This window comes from Pan paniscus, chromosome 1, assembly GCF_029289425.2.
Source record: "Pan paniscus chromosome 1, NHGRI_mPanPan1-v2.0_pri, whole genome shotgun sequence".
Lineage (NCBI taxonomy): Eukaryota > Metazoa > Chordata > Mammalia > Primates > Hominidae > Pan > Pan paniscus.
The window spans coordinates 26368131-26387985 of NC_073249.2; the positions used below are offsets into that span (position 1 = coordinate 26368131).

At 37.4% G+C, this 19855-nt stretch overlaps 1 protein-coding gene across 8 annotated transcripts in view; it reads right to left on the bottom strand.

The window, feature by feature from the left end:
- The window catches only part of DISP1 (dispatched RND transporter family member 1), a 190993-nt gene that overhangs the window by 55310 nt on the left and 115828 nt on the right, over nucleotides 1-19855 (bottom strand). For all 8 annotated transcript variants that reach the window (XM_055107759.2, XM_014343292.4, XM_055107773.2 and 5 more), the window contains one exon: nucleotides 7465-7990. In XM_055107759.2, the coding sequence (XP_054963734.2) occupies nucleotides 7465-7990 (526 nt within the window). The remainder of the gene's footprint in view (nucleotides 1-7464; nucleotides 7991-19855) is intronic.

A 19855-nucleotide genomic window follows, 5' to 3' on the forward strand; every position in this document is an offset into this window, starting at 1 on the left:
AACGTGACTGGCTTTTGAGAGGTATTTTCCAGCTCTCTGGAGGATAAAGAACAGATCATCAAATGGACTGTTCAGGATGTAGACTGGGGACACCCACAATGACCCTCCACTCCCACAATCTTGTTCTCTTTACCTTTCTCACATGGGTTTTTTTTTTTTTTTTTTTGAGACGGAGTCTCGCTCTGTTCTTGAGGCTGGAGTGCAGTGGTGCAATCTCAGATCACTGCAAGCTCCGCCTCCCGGGTTCAGGCCATTCTCCTGCCTCAGCCTCCCGAGTAGCTGGGACTACAGGTGCCCACCACCACGCCCAGCTAATTTTTTGTATTTTTAGTAGAGATGGGGTTTCACTGTGTTAGCCAGGACGGTCTCGATCTCCTGACCTCATGATCCGCCTGCCTCGGCCTCCCAAAGTACTGGGATTACAGCATGAGCCACTGCGCCTGGCCCTTTCTTACATGTTTTAAGAAATATTTTAAAGCTTTTGTTTTTGAAAGCTTTCCCTTCACAACTTTCCTCCACTTTCCATGTTTTGCCTCCTCGAGTCCCTTCATTCATTTCCAGTCATCTTTCAAGGGCCATTCATGTTCTGTTCTTCTCAGTCAGACTGTCCCTAACCTCAATAACCTACAGGGATCCTTCCAGGGGATCCTTCCCATCTCTCAACTCTTAGAGTTATTTATTGTTTCTACTGCAAAAGAAATATCTTCTTATTCTACTTATTTTATTTTTAATTCCCCAGGTGACTCCAAAGATGATCAGCTAGGTTTAGGACTTGTTGGTATAAGTCTTGCCTCATGGTGAGGAGAGACTATTTTCAGCCTTTTAAAATTCCTTATTGTGGCTGGGCGCTGTGGCTCATGCCTGTAATCCCAGCACTTTGGGAGGCTGAGGCAGGCGGATCACTTGAGGCCAGGAGTTCAAGACCAGCCTGGTCAACATGGTGAAACCCCGTCTCTACTAAAAGTACAAAAATTAGCTGGGCGTGGTGGTGTGCGCCTGTAATCCCAACTGCTCAGGAGGCTGAGGCAGAAGAATCCGTTGAACCCAGGAGGTGGAGGTTGCAGTGAGCTGAGCTCGTGCCACTGCACTCCAGCCTGGGCGATGGAGCAAGACTCTGTCTCAAAAAGAAACAAATAAATAAAATAAGATAAAATAAAAGTCCTTATTGTTCTCAATTAGACATGTTAATTAAGGGCTGAGTAATGTATATGAGGACAGGAATCTACAAATATAAAAGCCTGAAGCTTTAAAATGAAATCTAAAGCTTTAAAATAAAATCGATTTAAGCTACTTAATATTTGGCAATAATTAAAATAGACATATTAAATGTGATCCTTGCAATAATCTTTATTTTAATTTTATGTATTTTTTTTTTTTTTTTGAGAGTCTCCCTCTGTCGCCCAGTCTGGAGTGCAGTGGTACGATCCTGGCTTACTGCAACCTCCACCTCTCGGATTCAAGTAATTCTCCTGCCTCAGCCTCCCCAGTAGCTGGGACTACAGGTGCACACCACCACACCAGGCTAATTTTTGTAGTTTAGCAGAGACAGGGTTTCACCATTGCTGGCCAGGCTGGTCTCAAACTCCTGACCTCAAGTGATTGGCCTGCCACAGCCTCCCAAAGTGCTGGGATTACAAGCTCAAGCCACCACGCCTGGCCTTAATTTTATTAATCGGAACACTAAAAAAGAATTTTTTTAAAAAAAAACACACAGATGGTTGATATAATGAATCTTTTAGAAAGATTTATTAAAGCTTAAAGAATCAAGAGGGGATGAAAGAGAGTCTACTATACAAAAGGTGGTAAGTAGCAAATGGCCTAGGTTAAAATTATATTTTCTATCTGACTGATTCTTTAAAACATTCTCTATGGCTTAAGTGCTTTATAAACAAATAAAAACTTTAGAAAACACTTTCAAATACAAACAGGTGGGCCCATTTGTGGTATAGGTGCAAATAACAATAAAAATTGATAGCACTTAGGATCTTCCATCACCATACAATTTTACTCTAAGGCGGTCAATGTTTAACACATCCTTTAAAGTAATGTGAAGTCATAAATACACCTTAAACATTAATTGAATAACATTTCATTAAGTACTTACTTGACCTTATCAATTTAAAAAGAACTTAAAAATTACATAGCAATAAACCACAATAAAGAAAACTAAAAAGACTTGAAGTTCCTGGTCGAGATCAACCTCTAGAACCTTTGTTACAGTAAGTTCCTGAAAGAGTTGCGTAGAATAATCAAAGGCAGTAAAGCATGGTACAATATCCTCATTTTCACAATTCCTTACCAAGGACATCCTGTGCAGACTTTCCCAAACTGCCCTGTTCTCCCATACATAGCAGCTCTATCCAAGAGCACATTTGCTTCTGTGGATATTTTATTGGTTGGGTAAAGGACGAGATAGCATCTCACTCAGTGCCTTGCCCATAGCACAATTCTGCAAATATAATACCTGCTGGCCTGAGTCAAAGTGCTTCAGTGTTCATTTTAAGATAACCCCCACCAGTATTGCCCTCAGTGCATTGTCATGTATTACTCAGCAACCTCATTCTTTCAAATAAGCTCAAGGGACATCACTCTTTCACTGTTACTGTTACTCTGTAGTCCTCTCTGGAAGCTCAATGTCTCAGCTCTGTTTACTTAGTTCCCTTCTTCTGTCTTCCCCATTTTAGTGAATGGCATTACCATCTACCCAACCAGTTGCTCAAGCCAGGAAACTGAAAATCAGTTGTGATTCTTACTCCCTTTGCCCCTCCGATATCCAATCATCCACCAAATCTAGTAGATTCCACCTCCTAAATCTCTCTAGAATGAATTTATTTCTAAATCATGGTTCAAGTTATCACATTTCTCACTTGAACTACTGCAACAAGCCTTCTAGTGTTCTTCCTATCTACAACGGTCCTGACCCAATTCAATCTACTCTCCACAATGCAAACGATGAAATTTCCTAAAATGTTTCTTACTGTGTTTTTTTTTTCTGCTTTAAAATTTATAATCTCACATCAATTAGGATGCCTACTCTTAAAAAAGAAAAAACAGATAAAATAACAAGTGTCGGCAAGGATCTGGAAACACTGGAACTTTTTGCACTGCTGGTGTAAAATGGTGCAGCCACTATGGAAAACAGTTCCTCAAAAAGCTAAAAACAGAATTACCATATGCTCCAGCAATTCCACTTCTGGTCTGAGCATATACCCAAAAGAACTGAAAGCAGGGACTTGAACAGAACCCAAGCTCATAGCAGCATTACTCACAATAGCCATGATACCTGAAAGATGGAAGTGTCCATCAATGAACTGATAAAATGTATTATGTAATTGATAAAATGGTAAAATGTAACTGATAAAATGATAAAATGTAACTGATAAAATGATAAAATATAATATATAAATATACAATGGAATATTATTCAGCCTTAAAAAGAAAGGAAATTATGACACATGCTACAACATGAATGACCCTTGAAGACATTATGTGGAGTGAAATAAGTCAGACAAAAAAAAGGCAAATACTGTAGGATTCAACTTATTTGAGGTATCTAGAGAAGTCAAATTCATGGAGACAAAAAGTAGAATAGTGGTTGCCAGGGGCAGGTAGAGTTATAATTTAGTGAGTATGGAGTTTCAGTTTGGGAAGATGAAATAGTTCCGGACAAAGGTACTAGTGATGGGTGCACAACAAGATGAATGTACTTAATGTCACTAAACTGTATACTTAAAAATGGTTAAAATATTAAGTTTTATGTTATGTATATTTCACCACAATAAAAAAAATCACAAACACACACAAATCTATAATGGGTCCTCATTAGCCTCAGGATGAAATCTAGAGATTGCCTTAATGTGGTTCACAATACCCTTCAGGATTTAGTCCTAGTATACCTCTCCTCTTGCTACCGCTCTCTCTTCCACTAGGGTCCAGCCATATTGACCTATGCTGGAGCTGAGCTCACACCACCTTGTAAAAGTATTTGCACAAACTGTTCCCTCTGCCTAAAAGACAAGCCTCTTCAATTCTCTCTCCATCTGTAACTTTTCTTCATCTTTAGCCCTGTGTATTCCTTCTTGATAGTACTTACCACAATACTGTACCTGCCTATTTGCTTTACTGGCTCCCTTCCTACTAGTTTATAGCTGTATGAAGGCAAAAGAATGTCTCAACTTGTTTGGAATTATATCCTCGGTGCCTGGCACATATAAGAATTCAGTAAACATTGTGGATTATACAAGTAAATGTAGAAAATAGCAAAGTAATCATTGAGGCACAATAAAGTATGTAACATACACAAATGGACACATACCATTCCTCTGCAGGCATCTTTAAAATATTTTATGTCTGTTACAAACAGATAACCAAAAGGCTCAAATTCTTTTTTTTTTTTTTTTTTTTTTTTCGAGACGGAGTCTCGCTTTGTCACCCAGGCTGGAGTGCAGTGGCGTGATCTCAGCTCACTGCAAGCTTCACCTCCTGGGTTCACGCCATTCTCCTGTCTCAGCCTCCCAAGTAGCTGGGACTACAGGCGCCCGCCACCACGCCCGGCTAATTTTTTTTTTTGTATTTTTAGTAGAGATGAGATTTCACCGTGTTAGCTAGGATGGTCTCGACCTCCTGACCTCGCGATCTGCCTGCCTCCGCCTCCCAAAGTGCTGGGATTACAGGCATGAGCCACCACGCCCGGCCAAGGCTCAAATTCTTGAGATAAAATTCTAAATATAAAAAATTTCCTTCATACTAATCTACTTTCTTCTACAAATTTTTTTGATGGACAATTGTGGCAATTTTAAAGTTAATGTTTTTCAAATTAAGTATGAGTGTTTTTATTTCTCTCATAACTTTTAAAATGTAAACATTATATAGTTCAGCCACTGCCTTTACTTCCAAGCAACTTCTCCATGGGTCTCAATTCCCTTTTAAATAAAATACTATTTTTCCAGAAGGCAGTTAGCTTTTCATCATTCTTTCTCTTTAGACAACATACAAAGACAAATCCTATACGGACAAGTCTATGGACCCAGTGCTCATACACAGTCTCAAGTCAGTCCACCATGACTGCAAAAGCCCCGGTTCCAACAATGACCCCACAACCAAGGGTAGTGACGAGCTCAGCCACCTGCCTATCAGTTTGTTTTTTTAATGCCATTCTATTTCATGTGTACACAGGGATCTCACTGCTTTTGAATTAGGTCAGTGAGAAATGCTAAGTCAAAATCCTGAAAATCTTGGCACAACCTTCCATATTGAAAGAATTGGTTATTTGTTCACAGTTTTATGTTGTAATTTTTTAAGAGGAGGTATCAGCTTCAAAATGCAGAAATATCTATCTTATTTCATACTTTGCAACCATATAATTTATTATTTGAAACATCAATATTTATGATAATTTAATAATCAACTGTTCACACAGTTTGATTCAAAATGGAAAGAGTCTAAAACTAGCCATGTAGCACAATGTTGTCAGGACAAATCTTCTAAGAAATGGCTTTGGTAAATGTGGTGAATTTCTTATCATAGCCTATAACTAAACGACTCTCAAAGCCAATCTGGAAAATGTATTCAGAAACTGCAGTAACATGCTGTGAAGGACTCTCCTCTTTCCCCCTCCTCACTCTTTCTTTCTGCTTTATTACCACGTTTCCCTTCCTCTCTTTAAAAAGAGTGTGTAACCAGATAATCTCAACAATGTTCAAAACCTGATAAAGGTGAAAAGTATTTATCACTTAATCCCTTTTTGGATCTGACTTTTTTCCCTTTTTTTTTTTGTAGATACAGAGTTTTGCTATGTTGCCCAGGCTGGCATTGAAGTCCTGGGCTCAAGCAATCCTCCCACCTCAACCTCCCGAAGTGTTGGGATTCTGTAATCCCTGCAGCCATGAGCTGCAGCACCCAGCCCTGACTCTTTAATCAGAAGTGAATTTGTTACATGCATACAGTGGATTACTACTCAGCAATAAATGGAAAAACAAATACATACAATAACTAGAAGAAACTCAAAAATATTATGCTGAGCAAAAATTGCCAAACACGAAAGAGTGCATACTGTATGATTCCACTTATCTGAAGTTCTAGGAGTAGGCAAAACAAATCCGTAGTAATAGAACTCAGCAGTGATTGCTTCTGGTGAAGACAGAGGGAATAACTGAGAAAGGGCATGAAGGAACTTACCTTCTGGGGTGACAGAAATGTTCTACATCAGACCAAAATATGGGTTACACTTTTGTATACGTTTGTCAACACTGATTGAACTGAATAATTAATCTGTACATTTCCCTGTATATAAATTATACCCTAATTTTAAAGAGAATGCTCTTTTTCTAGTTAATTAAAGTTTTTATTACTTAAAAATGTGAACTAATACTAGGTCTCTAGAAAGTACTTAGTATTTTGTAAAATATATTACCATTGCTAACCTATACTGAATGCAACTTAACTTACCCATGGAAAAAATAGCTGAAAATCATACATATGAGAAACTATGGACTGAGGTGGAAATAAGCACTGGCAATGATATTGATTTTTCTAGTACTTTTCAATGTACCAGATCTAAAAAATGCTTTACAAAAAATATTTTTAAAAGCCCCGTGCTACAATTTACAGGTTTTATCTGCTATGAAGGGAATTGCTACTTTCATTTGATCTCAGCATACCACATAGTCACCAAAACACAGGAATAGAAATGTTGAGTACAGCCATAAGGCAGCATGAGGAGGCAAGGTGTTTTTTTTTGTTGTTGTTGTTGTTTCTTTTTTTTTTGGAGACTGAGTTTCACTCTTGTTGCCCAGGCTGGAGTGCAATGGTGTGATCTCGGCTCACCACAACCTCCACCTCCCAGGTTCACGTGATTCTCCTGCCTCAACCTCCTGAGTAGCTGGGATTATAGGCATGCACCACCACGCCCAGCTAATTTTTTGTATTTTTAGTAGAGACGGGGTTTCTCCATGTTCGTCAGGCTGGTCTCAAACTCCCAACCTCAAGTGATCCGCCCGCCTCGGCCTCCCAAAGTGCTGGGATTACAGGCGTGAGCCACCGCATCTGGCCGGCAAGGGGTTTTTTACTTCTTTTTCATAAATGTTCACCACTATCAATAACAGCAAATAAATGACTGCTGTTTAGTCTCATCATAAATATGCTTCCCATGTACAATAACAGAAATTGCTAACAATAAAACTTTTTGTTGAATTTTATAACTCAAGGTCTAGCAGAAATTCCTAACCAGTTTGCAGACAGGGAAAGGGGAAGGGAGGATTTGACTAACAAGTCAGTGGATAAAATCGATATACAGTATTATTTTATTTGCGTTTTTGTTGGCTTCACACAATCCACAGAATATGCGTTTTCATGTTTTCTTTCTGTGCCACATTTTTCTCCTCTCCTTTCAGGAAAATAAACACAAGCTGTCATGTTCACGTGGCATTAGTTGAATGCTAAAAGCAAAACTTTCGGATCACTTACCTTATGTTGGCTATGTGCTGTTGCACAGGCTGATGCTGAAAATGGTCAGGCCACGGATGATGCAGGCAGAAGGATGGAGAGGGCTGAAGACAGCACGTAGTCTGATACACAGGTGAATGATTTGGACAAAGAGATGCAGAATACTCGGAGTGTGGCTGCATGCAACACGAGGCCAAAGCAGAGGGTGCTGCAGGGCCAGCCTCGGGATGGCACTCTTGGTGACTGCTATGGCTAGTCAAAGGGTGATGGTATGGGCAAGGATGGCAGCATTGGGGTAACATCTGAGGCATTCTTTGGTTGTCTAAAGGCAGAAAGGATGATTTGACTGTGCCATTAAGTTGCAGGCATCCATTTGGACTCACTTTTGTTCTTGTTGCTTCTTTGGGTGTGAGCTGCTGGGCTGCATGGTCTCCATCACAGGGGGTGAGGGGACTCGGGTTAGCAGCACTGGTTGTGATGCTGCTGTTGCTCAGAACCACAAAATCATTGTTTCCATTGCTCATAGCCATGCTCCAATTTCTTGACTCTAAGTAAGAAAATCATAAAATCGCCCAGTTACAGTCAGGCAGGCAAATATGTAGGAAAGACAAGTATGATATTTAAAAACAGCTCATTGAAAATGAGGGTTCTTGCAGAGTTGTGAGACAGTGGTAGAAATTCGGCAGCATCTGTGATGGAACCAGCCAACACAGTGGCACTCCTCTTCTTTCCTCCAGCTATTTTAGGCACCTTAAAAACCCTCTTCTATTCCCATTGATCACTTTTCTCCTGCCCACCTCTCCTTTCAGTGCCCTTCTTCTCACCCCATCCTAGATGCACAAGTAATCAGTTAAGAACTAGACCATTTTGCAAGAGAGGAGAGGATACAAATAGCATCCTTTAGCTTTTCAACAATATCATGGTTGGCTTATATGTTCTGATTTAGGAGTGATGGGCAAAATGAAGGGCCACTCTGAGGGTAATTCATTGTACAAGGTTAAAATAATTTGAATAATCTTAAGAATGTTTTGTATCTTAGAAAAATCTCAAGAATATATGATTTTTCCCCTTAGTCATTCAAGTCTGAGAATAATAAATTAAAACCAGTCAGGAAAGCTAAGAATTCTAGCAACCAAAATATCAGATGCAAAATTCTATATAATATACTACAGGTGACATTGCCTGCACATGAGAAAAATAATACTATGGGTGGGATTTGCTTCAAATGAGTTTTTTTTCTTACTTTTTTTTTTCCTTCCACCAAAAGGTTCAGGCCTTCAATATAAAGGAAGATCCTTAGATGCTCAAATTACCAGCAGCAAGTGTGTCCAATCAACAAACAAAAAAAACAGACAATCTCCCTATCCCTTTGCTCACTGCACTACCCTCTGAGCAACATACACACAAAATCCGGGAATTCACAGTAAAAAAAAAAAAAGGGTCATCAAATGCTATTAGTCTATTCAACATATACATAAAAGCCAACAACAACAACAAAAAGAAAACTGTAATTTAGCTCGCTAACCCGTCTAGCATGCCATTCTCTAAGTAGACAAAACGGCTTGTGCAGGAATCTCTTTCCAGTCCTTCCCCACCTCTGGCAGACACATAGGTAATCAGAAGAAATCATCTTTTTCAGTCTGAGTACATAGTAATCTCACTGGCAAACCTGGATTCCCCATGAGGATTCCTATGTACATTTTCACCCAGTATGTAAACTGCTCAGCAGAGGCATTTGTGAGCAGAGCATGCCCATACTAGGATGTAAATTTAGCATATTTACCTTTCAGACAAAATTCCTCAAACACACCCTACCCCACATACACAAATTCAGTTAAATAAACATCATGCAATAGGAATTTCTTAATAAATTGCTTAGTGGGAAGACAAAGCATTTAAAAACATCAAAATATATATAAAATCAAGTAGATGTTACTTCCCTCATTAGTCTTACATCACTTTTGAAAATGGCTTGCCAATCCCAAACTTCCCTTTACAATGACCATTGAGAGGGATTCTGAACTGTAGTAAATACAGTTGCTCTCTCCTTCATTAAATCACTTTCCAATGTTCCCAGTGTTAAACAAACATCCACTGTAAAACATTCAAAGAATATACCCAACACAGAGTAATAGTAGTTAATGTATTATCTAAACTAGCAGGAGGTAGGGTAGATATACTGACCGGCAAGAGCACTAATGTGATCCAGGAGGCAAGAACTAATCTCATCATTTTCTAAATGTGCCATCTCAGCAAGATCTGCCCATTTACGCTTCAGTTTACTGAAGAATATAACCTCCCTTTTGTTGTTAACAAAAGAAAAAGCCATATGCAAAGGTTATGAAAATAACAAAACATAAATTAAAGGACATTTAAAGAAGCACCGGACTTTTTTTAAAAAGCTAATTGAAATTTAAGATGTTTAATTGTGTCTTAGATAATGTAGGAAACAATCACTAGATGAGATCAATGTAATTATTTCCCAGAATTAGAAACTCTCATTGTACAAGCACTCCATTCAAAGAAATCACTGCAGGCACACGCTTTTCTCCAACCTCCACCTGTACCTCAGTTAAACGATCACAGCTGATGGGAATCTGCTGGGCTAAATGGGAAAGTCAACTCCTCCTGCCCTTTCCATCAGGAGGGCTGAAGGAAAGAATACTTCTAATTTGTTAGTTTGTTTTTACCATCCCAGGTTGGTTAATGTATCATCTCAAATAGTCTACTTTTTCCTAGGTATTTAATTCAATCAATTCTACTGATTCTAATCACAGATGCTGGGTCAGTCATGCCAGTGAGAAGCATCTAATAACAACAAATGACTTAAAAGTTTGAAAGTGAAACTGGCTGATAGGGTTTGGATCTGTGTCCTGCCCAAATCTCATGTCGAACTGTAATCCTCAGTGTTGGAGGTGGGGCGTGGTGGGAGGTGATTGGATTATGGGGCTAGATTTCCCTCTTTGTGCTGTTCTCATGATAGTGAGTGGGTTCTCCTGAGATCTGGTTGTTTAAAAGCATGTGACACATGTCCCCGGCCAACTTTCTCCTTCTCTGGCCAGCTTCCCCTTTACCTTCTGCCATGATTGTGAATTTCCTAAGGCCTCGCCAGAAGCTGAGCTGGTGCTGCCATATTTCCTGTACAGCCTGCAGAATCGTGAGCCAATGAAACCTCTTTTCTTTATAAATTACCCAGTCTCAGGTTATTTTTCTTTTCTTTTCTTTTCTTTTTTTTTTTGAGATAGAGTCTTGCTCTGTCACCCAGGCTGGAGTGCAGTGGCGCGATCTCGGCTCACTGTAAGCTCCACCTCCCAGGTTCATGCCATTCTCCTGCCTCAGCTTCCCAAGTAGCTGGGACTACAGGCGCCCACCACCACGCCTGGCTAATTTTTCATATTTTTTAGTAGAGACGGGGTCTCACCGTGTTAGCCAGGATGGTCTCGATCTCCTGACCTCGTGATCCGCCCGGCTCAGCCTCCCAAAGTGCTGGGATTACAGGCGTGAGCCACCGCGCCCGGCCTTTTTTTTTTTTTTTGACAGGATCTCCATCTGTTGCCCAGGGTGTAGTGAAGTGGTGTAATCTTGGCTTACTCACTGCAACCTCCACATCCTGGGTTCAAGTATTCTCCCACCTCAGCCTCCTGAGTAGCTGGGATCACAGGTGTGTGACATCACACCCAGCTAATTTTTGTATTTTTTGGTAGAGACAGGGTTTCACCATGTTGGCCAGGCTGGTCTCGAACTCCTGACCTCAGGTGATCTGCCCACCTTGACCTCCCAAAGTGCTGGGATTAGGATTACAGGCGTGAGCCACTGTGCCCAGCCCAGGTATTTCTTTATGGTAGTGCAAGAACTGAATACATTGGGCTTCAGACAGAATCCCATCAACTTCTAACTCCCTTCAAAGAACCCTGAAATCCCCTCTAGACCCTCCTCAATCTTCATGTTTTCCTATCTTCTAATTAAATCTGCTTATCCTCAGTAAAAAAAAAAAAAAAAAAAAAAAAAAAATTATTTTTCTTCGTAATCAGAATCACAACTATCATTCTCTTTTAAATTTATTACAAATGTATCGTTTTGTAGTTACACAAGAGTTAAATAGATTCTTATATGCCAGCCGGGGACCTAATCATCACTTATAACATGTTTTTTCCACATGGTAAAATGCAGTTCAAATGCCAAATAACTGACTTACAAATGAATTTTTGGAACACAACCTATTTTGTAACTTGGGAGACTTCTTGTAATGACTTAGGAACTAGTAAAGAATAATTTGAACTCTGACTTTGGCTTGTATTTGAAGCAAGTCACATGAGTGTTCTCTGATTCCATTTCTTTAATCATAACATGGGACCAATCAATTTGACCTCATAAGTATGTAAAAAGTACAGGTAAAAAAATTTAGAAGCAAAAACAGAAAAAATATTTTATGAACTGTCTATAGATTATTTAAGTTCAATGGATGCATTTGGGTAGGTGTTCAGGTGACCAGCCAGAATAGGAAAGTATTTCACTCTGAGATCAGGAGTTGACCCTAAGGCCCATACAGAGAAAGATCATCCCTTCCCCTCTTCATCCCGTCCTTCCTTCCTTTTTTTTTTTTTTTTTTTTAAAGACAGGGTCTTTCTCTGTCACCCAGGCTTGAGTGCACTGGTGCGATCATGGCTTCCTGCAGCCTAGACCTCCCAGGCCCAAGCAATCCTCCTGCCTCAGCCTCCTATGTAGCTGGGACCATAGGCATGTACCATCATGTCATGCTAATTTTTAATTTTTTTGTAGAGGTGGGGTCTCCTATGTTGCCCAGTCTGGTCTCAAATCCCAGAGCTCAAGTGATCCTCCTGCCTCAGCCTCCCAAAGTGCTAGGATTACAGGATGAGCCACCATGCCCAGCCTCCTTTTTCTTTAGAACTGAGATAAATGAGGAAAAAATCCAGTCTGAGCCTAAGACGGAGGGAACTAACAGGAAAGAAGAATAAGATAGAGGAAGTATAAGTATAATAGGAGTGGAATAAGGAGTTCCTGAGAGTCTTAATACCCTTACATTTGTCAAACTATTGTGATAAGTGTAATGGTATATGATTATGAATGCAGTGATAGTAATATTTATAGTGAAAGTTTAAAATCGGTTTTGGGTAAAATATAATGAGTAACTTTAAAAGACAGCTATGTTGAGACTGGGCACAGTGGCTCATGCCTGTAATCCCAGCACTTTGGGAGGCTGAGGCAGGAGGACTGCTTGGGCTCAGGAGTTTGAGACAAGCCTGAAAATATAGTGAGACCTTGTCTCTAAAAACAGTTTAAAAGTTAGCTGAGCATGGTGTTGCTTGCTTGTAGTCCCAGCTACTCAGGAGGCTGAAATGGGAGGATCACTTGAGCCCAAGAGACGGAGGTTGTGGTGAGCTTGAGAGCACACCACTGCATTCCAGCCTGGGTGGTAGAATGAGACCCTGTCTCAAAACAAAACAAAACAAAACAGCGATTGTTGAAATCACCTGTTCTCCCAGGGCCATAACACACAGGGGAATGCAAAAAAAAAAAAAAAAGCAAGCTATTATTGAGGCATTGGCTTGAGATGTGATGGGCCCACACCAAGATATTTTAATGCATTTCCTGCGGTTCATGAATATAACATGCCAATATCAACAAATTCAAGCTTCTAATCTCATATCCCCTATTTTACATTTTTAGCCAGCATTTTAATGTCCAGAATGGTTTAGCAATTTTGGGGCTACAAGGTCTTTGGCCAAAAACCATCCTTCGATTAAATTTTAAAATATACATTTCATAGGATTACTATGAGAATGTAAAAATGTTTTGAAAACCATAACGGGCTATATAACATGAGAGTGTTAATACCCTTGTATATATAACACTATGTATGTATACATATATGAATACTCTTGTATAATACATAACGCAAGTAAATTAATACATTGAAGTATAGAGAGGGGCAGGGTGCAGTGGCTCACGCCTGTAATCCCAGCACTTTGGGAGGCTGAGGCGGGTGGATCACGAGGTCAGGAGATTGAGACCATCCTGGCTAACACAGTGAAACCTCGTCTCTACTAAAAATACAAAGAAATTAGCCGAGCGTGGTGGCGGGTGCCTGTAGTCCGAGCGACTCAGGAGGCTGAGGCAGGAGAATGGCGTGAACCCAGGAGGCAGAGCTTGCAGTGAGCCGAGATGACGCCACTGCACTCCAGCCTGGGCGACAGAGCAAGACTCTGTCTCAAAATATATATATATATAAAAATATATATTTAATATTATATATATAATATTATATATTTATATATAATATATTCTATAATATAACATATATTCTATTATATAATATATTATAATATATTATATATTATATATAATATATAAATATGTATTTATATATTATATATAATATATAATATATTATTATACATATGTATAATAAATATGTCTATTTAAATAAATAATAAATAAATACTTATTTATATATTATATACTATATATTATATATAAATATTATATAAATGTAAATAAATATATATAAATATATTATATATATTTATTTATATATAAATATATTTTTATATATTATATATATTTATTTATATATAAATATATTTTTATATATTATATATTTATATATTATATATAATTTATATATATATTATATATATAATTTATATATATTATATATAAATATATAATATTATATATAATTTATATATTATATATATAAATTATATATATAATATTATATATTTATATATAATATATATGATACATTATATATCATATATATTTTATATATCATATATACCTCATATATATGATATATAATATCTCATATATTATATATATGAGATATATATTATATATATCTCATATATATATATAGAGAGAGAGAGAGAGACATTTCCATCATACTGAAATGTAAAGAGAAAATTGTCATCAGAGTTCATATGATTAGATGGTTCAAAATAATGACATCCGACTCTTGTTTGGAACTCAGGAAACATACAACTATAAAACAAATGGAAAAATAATGCTTCAGACAAAAAGTTGCATCTCATTGAAAATGCTATCAGGATTATGATAATTTATTTGTCAAGGGACAATCACATATCACCTAAGGACGTGGTATGTCCAGAGACATGCATCATCGGGTGATTTCACCATTGTGTGGTCATCACAGTGTACTTACATAAACCTAGATGCTGTAGCCACAGCTAGGCTATATGGCATGGTCTATTGCTCCTAGGCTACAAACCTATACAGCATGTTCCTGTACTAAATACTGTAGACAACTGTAATGCAGGTATTTGTCTACCACACATATCTAAACATGAATAATAAAAAAAATGATAACCACATCTAAACATAAAAAAGGTAATGTGCTGCACTCCAGTGTCACCATGGCTAGGCCATAGGAATTTTTCATCTCCATTATAATCTTATGGGACCAACATGGTATATGTGGTCTGTCACTGACCAAAATGTCTTTATGTGGCACATGACTGTATCATACACCAAAATTAATGACACACAATTTGTACAAAGGATACAATCAAACTAGATGGCTCCCAGAATACAAATAGCGTTAAGAAAACCTCAGCAGCTACTTGGAATTGGCGGTCAGAACTGCTAGTGTGGCCAGAAAACTGCCAAGGTAAAATCTAAATGTACTGTTGAAGAGAATACACAGACCTGTTCCAATTACCACAGTAACCACTTAGCAAAGCCATCACTATCCTTAACAAACACAGGGCTCATATAGTCTGAAGGAACGCCATTTTCATCCCCATCAACTGTTACAATTGTACAACTCTTGGCTACTTTCAAAGCACTTTCTCACAAATGATCTCACTTGAGTTGATCCTCCTAATAGCCCTCTGGAAAAACAGGGGTGTCAGGCGTTACCACTCCATTTTGCAGGAGAAAACAACATAGAGATTCTAAGTAAGGTGCTCAAAGTCACATACTGATGACAAATGGTGAAGCTAGGAAGCATGATGCCAAGGTCTTGAGAGCTTTCTGATAAACTGTATTCTGTACACTCAGATGATGTATTTTAGAATAACTCTTTGCTTCACCAGATTCCTAATACCAAACTTAAGAATAAATGGCAAGACTGGATCACCAACAAGATCCCTTGTTGTAGCCAACCACCTTTTTCAGAAGAGTCATGCTCCCTAGAGCAGTTTCATTAGGTAAATACAAAACACTAAACCAGTGCTTCCAAATACAAGGATCACCTAGAGATGCAGTTAGAATAAAGATTTGATACAGTACATCAGGGGTGGAGCAACAAGCCTCCAACAACATGTCCATACTGCTGATACCTAGAACACATTTTGTGTAGCAAGAGAAAACCACAAACGAGGTGGGGAGACTACAAGAGAATTATGCCTCAGTTATGGCAAGATATGCACAATTAAAGCAGAATGAAGAAAAATAAGGGAAATGATAACAGTTGACAGAAATAAAGGCCCATTTTTCTATTTAAGGCAAAGAAATGTAACAAATTTAACAACAGAGGTTCTAATTGATAATCAAGTTTAATTATGGCTTGTATCATGACTCCCAAACTGTTTTTTGTGCATGCAAATAACAGCTGTTAAGATTTTGATCTTTTTAGTGCAACTCATATAAATGGACTGAAGCACCCTGCCTAGTTAACTGAGATACATTTGTTTCCCTCTCAAGTGGCACTAGGCATTAAAAGATGGGTATATAAAGAGACCTTAACACATCTTTCTTCACATCAGGTATCTTTCTTCACATCAGGTATAAAGGCAGTCTGGGGATACCTGTATCCATTATTTATCAAACTTGTTTTAATATGAAATGGTTTCTCCACAATTGCTTCATGCTTATCCTAAAATGATGGACTAATTTCTGATTACTGGTACCACGTTGGCCTACTAATATTTAGTGTTATGGCCGGAGAAATAAATAGCTGCTCTAAATGCCAACAGAAATTGATAAAGAACTATAGTGGGGCTATGCAGAAGCCAAATCAGGCAAGCATTGTCTCTACGAATATTTTTCCCTTCAAAGGGCTATTAAAATTTTTTTTAATCATCTCACTATGTCAAGCCACTTTTTTCACAATACCCCTATGAATTTATTATTAAACCCATTACAGAGAAAACTGAGAATCAAAAATATTAAAGTAGCTAATCCAAATCGCATGATTTAATCTCAGACCAGTATGACTCTAAAGGTAAGGCTTTTCCACTACCTCAAGATGCCTCTAAAGCAATGCCAAGTCCAACTAGCTTTTATAGGACCACAAGAGGCTACTGATGTAAAATTCTGTCTGAAGGTCCACATGAAAAATAGCCTATGAATTCGATATTTCCCAAGATAGTTTTAAAAGGTACAATCCAGCATTTAAGAGTGCCAGAGACATATTTCACTAAATTAAGGAAAGGTGTTATCCATCCATATATCATATTATGCAAACTTAAAAAAGCAAGACAATGGATTGATCTTTGTTGTCATATAGTATATTGACTATTTAAGAATAATGTACTTGTGACCTGACAGCAAAATCTGTATCTTTAATGAAAGAATCAGACACTTTTAAGGAACTAGAAAGGATGGTCTTAAATAAAGAAATATAATCTTCTTCCCCCCTGAGACAAATTACATTTTCTTATTTTTAAGTTTGTAAACTTTCTACTATTAAACTCTCCTTCATGAGAATACTTATAAATAGCTTCCCCAAATCACTTGTAAACATTTTATATATTGCAAAGGCCTATACAAAAATAAGGTGTTAATTCTAGTATTCCCCTTAAGCATTAACTGTAATAAGTTGAAAGCCATTTTCCCAAAGAAACAAACATTATATATTTGAAGATCTATACCACTAAATATTTCATAAGAGCCTACTAGGTATTAGTTAGCTCTCTGCCAACTAGGAGAAAGCGAACTGAGTTCCAGGAAATATGAAAATGAAGGTTAGCATTCTTTTACAGTGAGAACATACTGTTCTTATTATTCAATTTATGGGTAGTTTCAACTTATGATAAGCACCACCTTTGAAAATGAAATACACCTAACATTTTTAGATAACTTCTATTAATATGATTACATACATGATATATATTGACAGAAGAACTAAGATATATGGATACACTGTAAATGTTTTGTTTCAATATTCATGGTATTCACAAACAACTTAATGATACAGAAGAAAAATTAAAGTTTCCAGATAAAGTTACCCCTAGAGTTACAACAAAAAATATGAATGTAAAATAACCTAATGATATTGCAGTGTATCTGCCACCGCAAATCTGAAAGCCCTACCTTTGGAAAGCAGTATTACTGCTAGAAATGCGTTAGGTTGTAAAAGCAGAAATTTTCATATGTAGAGGTGAGTGATAGAAATTTCAGGGTTGTAGAAACATCAATTTCATTTTTCTCATTTTGTTTTACATCCAATGTACCTTTGGTCTATGTGGGAACAGAAATGTGGGTATAAAATGAAGTTTATCTCTTTCAATCTCAGGTAAATGATATCAGTGATATCCTTCATTTAGCATAAACACTTATCTTCCTAAATACATATTTCAAGAGCACTCTCACAATATTGCAATTATCAAAGCACTTTTCAGAGATCTCTCTTCCAGGTTCATCCACAAAAATTATCTTTCCATGTAATATTTACCACTTCTCTCCACACTCATGTTATAAGTACTCTGCCCATAAGCATCAATGCTGGAAAGAAAGAGGTAGGGAAGGCTTCTCATAGCTTTGCGCTCCTCTTTCAGATGAGTTTAAATTCCATTAAGCTGCACTAATTTCTTTTGAACCCTAAGTTTGGAGAATTATGTGAAATTGTATAACCAAAAATATACAAAATAAAACTAGAGAAACTTTCTATAATCAGGGATGTCAAACAATGGTCACTTTAAGAAAATTCTACAAAGTTCTCCTATATAAGTAGTTATCTAACCCCAAAACTAGCCAAAACATTTAACTAGACTCTGTCTGCTACAAGTCTTAAGGTATGCATTAAATATGAATATTAATAAAATTACAAGTCTATCACAGCAGTCTCATCCCTGGCTGCACATTAGAATCACTTTGGTAATACTAAAAAAATTATGATAAAAGGGTCCTGGCCCCAGAGGTTGAGGTTCTGATTTAATTCATATTGTAGTGAAGTGTGGACATTAGCATTTTTTAAAGCATCCTGGGTGATTTTAACATGCAGTCAGAGCTGCAAGCCACTGATTTATACTTTATATAATTAATGCTGATCAATCTATAAGAGCAAGCAACTGCCACTCAAAATATTCAACAGTCTGAAAATATTGCTTGAAATGCAGAATATTGCTGCATATTAGAAAACAGTTGGACCTGGTACTCTAAGTTTAAACTATCTTTACTTTTTTTTATTGCTCTTGTTACAATGAAAAGAGATTTCATCTGCAGTACTTCTTAAGCTGGAAGGGTGGGGACAAGGGTGCAGCAAGGAGAAAGCCTTGATAAGATATTAGCTCAAGCAAGACAACAGTGCAGACTTTATGTGGAACAATGTTGTGGAAATGTGAAACACTTTGCCATATAGCCTTTATTATTTATTGATCTTTTGAAGAAAATTTGGGAAGTAGCTAATTTGACTAATGAGTTTATTTAACACTCAAGAAAAAGTACATCCTCAATGTCTGGTCAGTCTCTAAAATGAAGGCTCAAGATCCTCTAATAAAAGAGCATGTTCCCTAAAGTTCCATGCCAGGAAAAAAAAAAAAAAGATTTCTGGTGGCATTTTAAGCATCTTAAACTTTCCAATTCTAGGGTTAGACAGCCTGCAGATAGCAGGACTGTTATTTAGCCTCACATCCCCACCAAATAAGAATTACAAGATGGTTTGTTAATAAACAGGATCCTTAAGATGTGATAGGTGTGTCTTTAGGCCATGAGATTTCATTTGAAACTATTTTGTCTCAACTAAAATCACAAAATGGGCGGCTTTACAACTGAGCAATCTATCTGTATCACTATAGCTCTTCCCCAGTAGAAACAGGATCATATTACCGAGCTTAACAAATGTTGTTGAACACATCACAAGCATGTCTAAAAGATACCATGGATGTTTAATACTTCACACATGTCAAAACCTCAAAACTTAGCAGCCCAAAGGAAAAAAAAAAAACATCACTGAGGTAAATCAAACTAAGAAAATTTTACTCCCACACATTGTTAGGCAAAAGAATGTGAGAGAATTTTAAAAATGTCCTTCATAAAGCCAAAAACTGAGATCAATCACCATAAAGCACTTAAAAGTTGTTTGATTTAGATGGTAGTGTGTTGTTTTTTAATACCACACTTAGAATTATCTAAACTTTTCCCACAAATGTTTAGTATCTAATACCAGGCCCCACTCCCTGCTGTTTTGTGAAGTTTGAGAAGCAGC